Genomic DNA, 10,339 nt, shown 5'->3' with positions numbered 1-10,339 from the left:
TTTGTTTTTTAAGTAAATATTTTATTTAATTATCCAATACAACTTTGAATATACAATACCTGATTAATCTTCTGTCTGATTTTAAGTAAGCCAGCATGATTTGAATAAAAGTTTGCCAGCAGAGAATTTAGACAGAAATACCAAAAAGAAAGGAACAAACAACAGTGTGTTTTTGTGTCACAAAGACTCCTCTCTTCAGCTCAAAAACCATCAATGAAAAAGTTTCTCATACTGAAGCAATGTGCGGCTCTACAGGTTTTACCTGCAGCACCTCTGCAAAGCCTTGTCCGAACCAGCAGGTGATGTCAGCCGTGTCAAGGGTGAAGAAAAAGAGTTTGTCCTTGCAGCGAGTCCTCCTGTAGACGGATCGGGGGTCTGCTGACAGGACCCCTCTGATGGCAGCGACTGCCTCCTCTGTACTGCGCAGAAACTTAAACCTGGGTCTGTGGCTTTCAGACAGTCCTGTGTGTTACACAAGTTTGTTTTTCAGTCTCTCTGCTCACATATGAATGAAGGCTTTCACATTAATTACTGATACAACAGTGCCCCCTTCTGGAGACAAACATACAGTGTATCTGGAAAGTATCCACAGCGCTTCACTTGTTCCACATTATGTCATCTTACAGGCTTATTCCAAAATGGATTCAATTCATTCTCAAAATTCTACACACAAACCACATAAGTCTGTAACAAAATATGAAAACAGTGAAGCGCTGTGAATACTTTCCAGAAGCGCGGCATCTCCCATGATCTCAGTCATCTTACCTGACAGATGTGCAGGGATGAATTCTGCCAGCTCCCTCTCAGCGTGAAGGCTGAATCGCACATCCAGACTTGCGACAGGAGGCTCTCTGATCCAGCCTGCGATGGTAGTGTAGGCTTCCTCTCCGTAGCAGGGATGGTCGACTTCCAACAAAGGTGGTTTAGTTTTAGGAGAGTCTGAACCTCGGTTCTTACTTTCAGAACTTAAGAAAACGTCTTGGTTCACAAAAGCCTTGACCTCCTCCAGCACATTACTGAGGTCTTTGGACAGTGAAAACTGAGCACTGATATGAGATGAACCTGTTGCGTTAGTATTCGTTTTTTCTTCTGGGAGGAGATTCCCCACATAATCATTAGCTGCTCCTCGATCTTCTGTGTTTAACTGCACATCTATGTCTGATCCTTCAGGGAGGTTAGTGAGGTTTCTCTTGTCCTCATTCATTTGGTCAGTGTTTGAATTACAGGGCTCTGAGTCCTCCTCATAGCTCCTCCGGGTGTCGGGGGAGTCATACTCTGGGATATAGGGTTTGATGTCCAGGACTGGGGTGCCCGCAATCATATCAATGTCTGACAGGTGTAGAGTATCACCTAGAAAAGAAAGAAATGCATTCATATTTATATACAGCTAAAACATCTACTTTACAAAACTAGGACAGGGTTTTAACCAGAGTTTGCTTAAAATAGTGAGATTTAACAGCTGTAACTATTATTACAAGTGAGAAATTACCCTGTGCTTCAAACAGGGTTCAAGCAACAAATCAGTGCAGCTAAGGAAATGTCAGCTCCCTCAGAGAAATAACTCAGCTCAGATCAGTACACACACGCGTTTAGTGACGCTGACCTTGTATTTTGTCGAGCTTTGCCAGCGTTAGGCCCAATGCATTCGGGCGATGAGGACTGCGTGTCGAGTACACACCGACTCTCTGCCCGTTCAGCCTGGGCGGCCTCACTTTAGCTTTGTACCTCAGGTGCCCGTTTTTATGGAAGAGAAAAATGATCCTGCAGAGGCCAGATGACAAAGAAAGGTAGATGACGGGAAATAGTGTTTACGTGAACATGCTTAGTTAAAATGAGTAAAAAAAATATCTTGCAAGTTGGGTAATAATATTTGGTAACGTGTTGTACATAAACACACACATAAAACCTACCAGACATGGGAGTATTGCTCCAGCCCCACCAGAGCGTGCTCCGGGTTGTTGAAGACACTCAGCTGGATTTGAAGTTCTGCCCTTGAAGGGCCACAAATAGCGGGCTGCCGGGGAGTCCCATTCTTCACAGAAAAACAGGAACTAATGTAACCGATTGGGACTGTTTGGATGTTCCCTGCAATGACAAGAATATTAGCTCCAGGTTTTGCAACAGACATTGTTTTTACCTTGGCCTGCAATTTATTCTTCGCACTCACTTTTATTCCACAAGTGTGTTTTTTTATTTATTAAAAAATATATATACTGTAAGAATTTATTTTAGTGCTGAAATGATTAAATTAGTTACAGACTTGATGACAGACAATTCAAGTCTTTGGCTTTAGAGCAAAACAAATACCCTGAAGATGTCAACATGGCTTCCTTCTTTCTATTTTGGTCACATTTTAGAGGATACATGACCAACCCCGTTAGTAATACAACACTGAAACGATGCTGACTTTTCATCTGAGTCATCATCATGGTTAAAACTTACATTTTAAGGCTAAATTAATGTTGGAGCAAAATTAAATTTCTGATGAAACCTGACAGTGTGATGATAATTAGTCACAGTGAAAATCAGTGCCCCCGTCTCCAAACTATACATTGCAGCAGCTCTTACTACTTTGTAGTAAACCATCCCGTTCACTCTTTGTTCATGATTTCAGCTTTATTACAATATTAACCAATGGTGCAAAACCGATCAAGAATCACTATTCAATGCAAGGTCAGTGAAATTTAAGTTTACAGCACAAGGCTGAATCACATAGTTTCAACTATTGGTTGCTGTGTGGGAAATGATTACACAAATACATAAGCCAATAAAAAGAAAAAGCGTCATGAGTTTGTGCACGCTGAACATCTCTGAGCCAAAAGTGTTATTTTGGTAGGTATAATTGATGTATTGTTATAAACTAAAATTCAAAGCAAAATTAGCCTTCCTGAGTGGTCTTTGTTTTAGGGTTCATTTTTTTCTTCCTCTTTTGGTCACATTTTATAGCACAGCATGTCACCAAAGGTGTAATTCTTCTGTGATTAAATGAAACTTTTAGGTATTTTATTTGACATTACAATGTAATTATATTTACCTACAAATACTTAAAGGTAGGCACACAAAAAAGTGGGTAACAAGTCAGTTGTTTTGGGGGTTTTTTAATAGAAAACAAAGAAATATTTATACTGTAAGTAAATTTAAGAAATGCGTAAGTACAGGCCGTACAATGGAGTGGCTTAACCTTACCCAGCAAGAGTATTTTACAGCAAAGGAGACACATATTATATTGCAAGTTTGTACAGCACAAAGTAAAAAAAAAAGGACAATTAAATAACAGAAAATCCATCATGCACATCAACATAATGAATATTAAATAACAACATAAATAATAAAGATGTAAAAATTACAATGTAAGGTGGAAAAATATTGGCTTGCTACAATATAAAAGGTAATGACACACTAAAAGTAGTTATGTCATAATTATAACTAATTACAGTATAACTTGCATCTTCTTTCCTGTAAAATACCTGGAAGTTAAGTAAGTTTCAGTCACTCCATAATACAGCCTGCACCACAAAAAGTACAGCATACCTATGATGTAAGATGGGGATTGTTTTAATATATTTCAGCTAAATTACCATTACTTATAAATATTTACTTATAATATAATTCACTGTTTTCCTGTAAAAACATGTAAATCCCTTATTCTAGTGTACTACCTTTAAGTATTTGTAAGTAAATATATTTAGATTGTAATTTCAAGAAAAATACACTGAAATTCCACTTAATTGCAGGGAAATTGCGCCCTTAGTCACAGGCTGTATTATAAAGTGTTACTTTTGAGGGGTTTGTTTAGTTTTTGTAATTACAAATGTTTGTGACGCTGGTGGTTACTACCTCGCTCTAGTGCTGCCGGTGACGGTGAAGGTGGTGAAGGTGCTGGAGCTTTAACTTCTTCGCTGAGTCCAATCTTCGACACAGCAGCCTGAACAGCCAGCAGCTGTTTGCGATGAGCTCTAATTGCACTGTCTAGCGTCTGCCTGTTACAGAAGATGTTGAGAATGAGCGTTTAATAATAATGGGAACCCTGAAAAATAATAAAAATAAAAAAAAGGCCAATGCAAAACAGAACATGGCGTTTAATTTGTTTAATTCTTAAAATAGCAAGAAGTCTCTCGTGAGAAAAACACGTGGCGGTGCAAAACCTACAAACATACCTCAGGTTCTTGATTTCTTTTCGCATCACAGAAACCTGCTGGTTCAGTTTATTCATGTGCTCGGAGCAGCACTCACACAGCGGACTCATCTTACTAACATAAAGACAAACGACAACTCTGAAACCGTAAGCTTTTAGCGGCTGTTGTTGCTGCTGAGACCGGACAGACTTTGTCAACGCGGAAGTGCATGCTAGACTTTATTGTTGGCCAACCAAGAGTGCTTCACGCGTTAAACTGAAACATGTCGGCTCATCTGAATCCCTTCTGTAAGTGTGTCATTGCTGTGGGCTCGTTGGTTTCAGGCTTATTTTGCTGCCGTTTCGCTTAAATTACCCGTCCGTCATTTAAAAATAATATGTAGTTACATGTGCTGCACAAAACACGCCATGATGAAGGAATGTTTTCTACCAACAGGGGGCAGCCAAGACACGTTTAATACAGTCTGCCTTTTAAATAAATAAATAAATACATACATATTGGCAAACCATAGCACAAACGAAATCAATGTAATGTCGTATATACTTAGTCGTGTTGTCTTTATCGGTACATGTGCATATCCTGCATTTCTCTAGCTCTGAATGGACTAGTTGTTCAACAGGTTTGGTTGTACACAATTAAAAAGAAACATAATGAATTGTCATTTTAGGTATTTGAAGTTAAACTCCCCTCAACACCTACAGGGGATCATTGCAGCTTAAGCACTAATGAATCTTTCGAAATCACTAATTAAAGCCTTGTATATTAATATTACACTAACATATGTACAGTCACTGATCACTTTCTTAGATATACTTGTTCAACTTGGCAGCAACTCAGTCCATTAGGCATGCAGATGTGAATAAAATGACCTGCTGAAGTTCAAACTAAGATAAGAATTAGGAAGAAAGTTGATCTAAGAGTGACTTTTTTGTGCCAGACGATTTGGTGTTTTAAAGAGAATGGTCCAAATGAGTGGTAGTTTAGACGAAACGAGCTTTATTGGTCACATACACAATCATACAGAGTAAAACATGCAGTGAAATGTGTCGTGTCCGAGCTGTGGACAGGCTGCAGACATAGCCGTGCCATTCCAGGGCTTGGTGTTTGGCATGGGGGGGGGGGCCCTAGCCAGCACCCTTACTAGACACTGGGAGGAAATCAAACTTGTGACCTCCTCTCCAAAGGTGTGTGGTCTTACCACTACACTATTCGGTTCTCTGGATAAGAATGCCTTATTGATGGCAGAATCTTCAGAGGAGCATATAGGAAAGCAACAAGGCAACAAATAACCACTGGTTACAAACAAGATATGCAGAAAAGCATTTCTTGAACCTTGAACTAGATAGGCTACAGCATCGGAAGACCACATCTAAGTTAAGAACAAATGGCTGAGGCTACAATTTGCAAAAATTAAAGCGATAGTTAATCAATAGTGAAAATGTCTTGATGCATGCTCAATCATCCAGGTAGAGAAATCGAAAAAGTTCATTCTGTTCATCTGGACATAGTGTTTTCAGTGGGAGAAGTTTTCAGAGACTGAAGAAGTCACTGTTTTGAGTGACAAAACATTTCTCCAACTGAAAACGCAACATCCAGATGAACAGAATCAACTTGTCAATTTTTTTTATTTTTATTTTTTTTGCATCCTTAAATCAGCTGATTTACAAAAGTAAATCATGCCAGGTTACAAAGCTCAGATCACCTCAACCTGGTTTGTTGAACACTGTTGTTGAATATTAAAACTTTTCACTACATACATTCATTCAGCACTATGGAAAATCGGGGAAAATGTTGCCTGGTGTGATGAGTCTCAATTACTTCTACAACATTTAGATGTTAGGGCCAGAATTTGGATCCATCCTACCTTGTATCAGTGATTCAGGATGTTTGTGGATTAATGGTGTGGAGGATATTTTTCATACACTTTGGTCCCCTTGGTACCAACTGAGCATCATCTAAACAGCCTACCCAAGTACTGCTCCTGACCATGTCCACCTTTATGACCACACTGTACCCATCTTCTGTTGGCTACCTCCAGCAGGATATCATAATCTCCCAAAGCTCAGATCATCTTAACCTGGTATATTCAACAACACAGTGAGTTCCGTTTACTAAATTTGGCCTCCATAGTCATTCAATCCAGTAGAGCATCTTTTACCTTTTTTTCTGTCATTTCACTAATTAATCAGTTATTGCAGCTTTTACCAGTACTTTTTCCACCTCTTTATGTAGTACAAATGAGTACATTATAAGCACTACCAGTAGCCACTAGCAGATAGGGCTAAATGTTTCACTACACGTGACTTAACAGATAAGCCACAGATTAAATCTACAGATATGCTGTTCAAACTGTACAACAAACATCATTTAATTTCACTCACCAGAGTGGAGAGATGTCATATGTGAACAAAATGGTTACATAATTATTTCATTTAATGAAAAGAGAGTTAATTCTAATTCATATCACTCATGTATTTGCGTGTGGATGTATTTTACAGCTGATGACTCCTATAATAACGACTGCTGTTAAATGATGCAGAAGTGACTTTTATTAGACGAATAGTAACTTTTACAAAATTCTGTAAAAATAAATCCACAATTCTGAATACATAATTACCAGCGATTTATACCCTTAACTTTTAAATAAAGGCCAGCAAAACTGGTTGCATACTAAATTGAAAGTATATAAAAAAAAGATCATAAGCTTTGCAGTGAAGCACAACCAAAATAAATAAGCATACAGCTTTGGTTTGAATTCATACATCTTTCAAATAAGCAATGACTTGCCTCATCTTGTGTGTGCACACTACACAAAAAAAGAAGAAGAAAAATACTCAGATACAAACTGTGACGAGGCTTTGCATGTATAAAGCAATATCTTAACAGTGCATTTCAGAAAAAAAAAATGTTGCAATTAATTTCCTGGAAAATATTCCTGAGCCATAGGCTGAGCAGAGACAGTTGGAACTGAGTACACGTTATTTTGTTCAGGCACGTTGATCGAAAGTGTTTCACTCAAATCTAAAAAAAAAAAAAAAAAAAAAAAAAAAGACAGACAGACAATTTAATAATCATTAAACCTTTCGAACCAGACAGTGTTTCAAAGTATTGTTTTTGTGTATTTTTACAACATACAAACCTTCATTAGCACGTTTGTTGCCTTGCAATGGAGAGACGTCCTCCTCCTCATCTGGGCCTAAGTCCTCAATCAGGACCTGGCCTGGGGCCTCCTTGCTTTGTGACTCTGTATAGAGGGTCTCCACTTGGGGAGGAGCTGAGGGAGGAGCAGGAGTTACAGCTGGAACAGAGTCTAGGGACTGAGCTGGGACTAAGACAGCATCTGGAGCAGGAGCTGAATCTTGGACGGGAACTGGAGCAGCAAAAGCCAGAGTTGGAGCAGGAGCTGAATTCTGCACAGACTCGAACACTGCTGCAGGAGCAGGAGCAGCAAGGACTGAAGCTGGTTGTGATTCCAGCCCAAACAGCGGAGGCAGAGAGCTGGTTATTTGGTCCTGAATGACCACAGCGGGTTCGGGTACCACCACTACTGCAGGAGTTTCCTTAAGTGCTTCGACTTCTTCCTGAACAGCAGACAGCTGCGGTGTGGGTTCAGTCTTCCTGGGCCTCCCTCTCTTCTTCGCACCGCTCTTGTCCTCAGCTCTTGATCTTTTCCGTTGGCTCTCCACCCTGAGAGAGCACCGCAGTTGCAATTAACTTCAACAACAGTGGACATTGATACAGCTCTTTGTGACAGTTTTGCAAAGCTAATAGTACAAAGTCCTTGACCCAGATCTGTGGCGTCAATAGAAAGAGCAGAGCAACCTTTGCTTTCCTCTTGCTCCATATTCAATATAAACCAGAGGAGTGATAAGCAGCCAGAATGCTGATAGTGTTTTCAGCATGTACTGCATGTACTGTACTGTACAGTGTTTCAACGCAGGCTACTAAACTTTTCTGGATAGGACCACCACTTTCTTCTACTGCACTTAAGTGCTGAAATTTGTAGATTTCTCCATGAGCATAGAGGTAAACATAGGCAGCAGCGCTAACATTGTCTGTGCTTTTGCTACAAATTTACCCAAAAACCCACTGGTTAGTTTCCTTCTCTTCTGCTTCGGCCTTTCTCTTCCTGAGAAGGTCCCTGTCTCGCAATCGGCGACGGATCCCACCTTTGAAACAGAGAGCCGTGCACAGAAATCATGTTCATATGGTGCATTAGAAATTCAAAGACAAACTGCATGACTGGGTAATGTGCTTGACTCATGACAATATAAAGATATTTCTTCTCCTAGCTACACACTGGCAAACTTTGAAAACAGACAGATTTGTGATATTACTTAAATGTTGATCAAAGGTCTGTTTCTGAGTTAACCACCAGCACCGCAGTGTGTGCAAAGACATAACCAGCTCCTTCAGCATTTTTGGTGTGGAAATGCTTGAGCAGCCGATTTCCAAAGAAGAGATTAATCTTTAAAAAAAAAAAAACCTACCTTCCTCTTCATTTGGATTTTTATATTCCAACTCTTGTTTCTCTTGTTGCGATGTGTCCTCCATTCTGAGTCCTGCTATGAATGAATTCAACTCATTGAAGGCGGGCAAGCGCAAAAAAAGACGACAGAATAACTTCTGACAGTTTTCTATTCCCACCCCTAGACGAATTATCTGGTTAACCATTACCACAGTGCAGGGAGAGTTCTTGCAGCTTTGGTCTTATCATATTTGTAAAGCTGGAGGAGTTGGCACAAAACTGACAGACAGGGGGGAAAAAGACAACAGCAAGTTTTCTGTGTGTGTGTGTGTGTGTGTATGATAGGGTAACAAATATATATGTTGTACTAGAGCTCTTCAGCAGCTGATCTAAAGGCACTGCTGTAGCTTAACAAGAGCAAGACTTTGACTGATTTTTGGACAGTTTCTTAAATAGGGGTCCAATATATGTGAAGTTATTAAGTTTTAAATATGATATCAAGAAAAAACACAAAAGCTCAAAATATTTCTGTAGAATATTCATAATATTAATCCACAAATCATAAGAAATATGCCTTTTTGGTAGGTAAACCACACTACAGACCAAACAAAATTCCTGTCTTCGTCCAGAGTTGGGGCATATACCCGTCTTATCGCTCAGATGGCAAGTTGCTCGGTTGGGGTGTGTTCACAATCTTCTAACAACACATTGAGCCCTGATGTGTGTGTGTTTGAGACACTCAGAGAGAGAGAGGGAGAAAAGAGCTATCCAGTAGAGTAAATAACACTCAACTGCCAATTGCTCCCAGCACTGTGGGGGGAAATGTTGAAAGGCCTCTTTCTAAATGTACTGATTTCTGCATGAAGGTGCTCGTAATGCACTCTCTTTTCAACATCATATGAAGAGAATCTATACACAGACATTCTGCACCGGTGGAAGCTGTGAGTGCTAAGAAGCTGAATGAAAACATGTATGTTTAAGTATAGGTTTTCACACACTCAAATTAAAATCACAAAACACAATCAACCAAACCTCTAGTGTTGAGTTCCAGCAGTTCAAAAGATCCCAAACTGCACATAGTTAACTCCTCAGCTAATAAAACTCCAACTGACACATTAATAAACCCCCTCCAGCATTACTGTTACAGCCAAAAGCAGATAGGGCTGTCATTCACACACAGCCCCACCGTTGCACAATGAAATGTGAGGAATGTCAGTGTAGATATTACAGTGCCATCTTCTGGCATTGCTTCTCAACTACCAAACACTGATTTAAAAACAGTGTCTGTGTGTATATATGCACTGTATGGACTGTGCCTTTAACATGCATGTGGCCAGAGTTAGGGTATTTGCATTGGTTGCCCTCGGCACACTATGCAAACACATCTTGCTAGCATTTATACATTTGTTATATTTACTAGACTTAAAACGGGCTATAATTTGTTATTCATTTATAGTATTAAAGCTTATTCACTAATTAATTTAGAACATAAGAAAAAAAAAACTACAAGCACAGTAGATTTTCTACTTCAACGCTGGAGAGTGTCAGGAAGTAAAGAGGAGGGGTTGTATGGGGTGCTCTACCCGTCCATATGTGTATATACAATGCTCTCTTTAAGGCAAACCACATATAGCCCTCCTTTTTAGCGGTTGGGGGTAGGAATCAACCATTTAGGAACCAAGAAACAACACAATTTTGTTCATTTTTCTTTTTTATTACAATGTAAAAAGTATCA

At 39.4% G+C, this 10,339-nt stretch overlaps 2 protein-coding genes across 3 annotated transcripts; both read right to left on the bottom strand.

The window, feature by feature from the left end:
• On the bottom strand, nt 1–4,442 carry trmo (tRNA methyltransferase O). Its single transcript, XM_003452265.5, has 6 exons — nt 4,158–4,442; nt 3,838–3,980; nt 1,911–2,085; nt 1,604–1,761; nt 766–1,350; nt 1–462 (listed from the first exon to the last, which is right to left on the bottom strand). Exons 1-6 carry the CDS (start codon nt 4,244–4,246, stop codon nt 227–229), a joined length of 1,386 nt encoding a protein of 461 aa, XP_003452313.1. The 5' UTR covers nt 4,247–4,442; the 3' UTR covers nt 1–226.
• A 2,109-nt stretch (nt 4,443–6,551) lies between these two features.
• On the bottom strand, nt 6,552–8,809 carry hemgn (hemogen). 2 transcript variants are annotated; one of them, XM_005456968.4, is made up of 4 exons: nt 8,627–8,809; nt 8,227–8,305; nt 7,276–7,823; nt 6,552–7,157 (listed from the first exon to the last, which is right to left on the bottom strand). In XM_005456968.4, exons 1-4 carry the CDS (start codon nt 8,688–8,690, stop codon nt 7,051–7,053), a joined length of 798 nt encoding a protein of 265 aa, XP_005457025.2. In that variant the 5' UTR covers nt 8,691–8,809; the 3' UTR covers nt 6,552–7,050. The 2 variants fall into 2 exon arrangements, with proteins under 2 accessions (XP_005457025.2, XP_003452312.3); XM_003452264.5 differs by having other exon boundaries at nt 8,215–8,305; nt 8,627–8,808.
• Between the last annotated feature and the right edge of the window lie 1,530 nt (nt 8,810–10,339).

This window comes from Oreochromis niloticus, linkage group LG6 (genome assembly GCF_001858045.2).
Source record: "Oreochromis niloticus isolate F11D_XX linkage group LG6, O_niloticus_UMD_NMBU, whole genome shotgun sequence".
Lineage (NCBI taxonomy): Eukaryota > Metazoa > Chordata > Actinopteri > Cichliformes > Cichlidae > Oreochromis > Oreochromis niloticus.
The sequence above is the reverse complement of the archived record's forward strand: the minus strand, read 5'-3'. Positions and strand labels throughout refer to the sequence as shown.

What these genes read in the sequence shown, in the direction of transcription:
- trmo (XM_003452265.5), bottom strand. Translation starts at nt 4,246, where the DNA reads ATGAGTCCGCTGTGTGAGTGCTGCTCCGAGCACATGAATAAACTGAAC. An exon ending in AAAGAAATCAAGAACCTGAG is followed by an intron (nt 3,981 to 4,157) that starts GTATGTTTGTAG and finishes CTTCTGTAACAG; the next exon opens with GCAGACGCTAGACAGTGCAA. An exon ending in AAAGCTCGACAAAATACAAG is followed by an intron (nt 1,351 to 1,603) that starts GTCAGCGTCACT and finishes TTTCTTTTCTAG; the next exon opens with GTGATACTCTACACCTGTCA.
- hemgn (XM_003452264.5), bottom strand. Translation starts at nt 8,690, where the DNA reads ATGGAGGACACATCGCAACAAGAGAAACAAGAGTTGGAATATAAAAAT. An exon ending in AAATCCAAATGAAGAGGAAG is followed by an intron (nt 8,306 to 8,626) that starts GTAGGTTTTTTT and finishes TCTGTTTCAAAG; the next exon opens with GTGGGATCCGTCGCCGATTG. An exon ending in CAACAAACGTGCTAATGAAG is followed by an intron (nt 7,158 to 7,275) that starts GTTTGTATGTTG and finishes TTTTTTTTTTAG; the next exon opens with ATTTGAGTGAAACACTTTCG.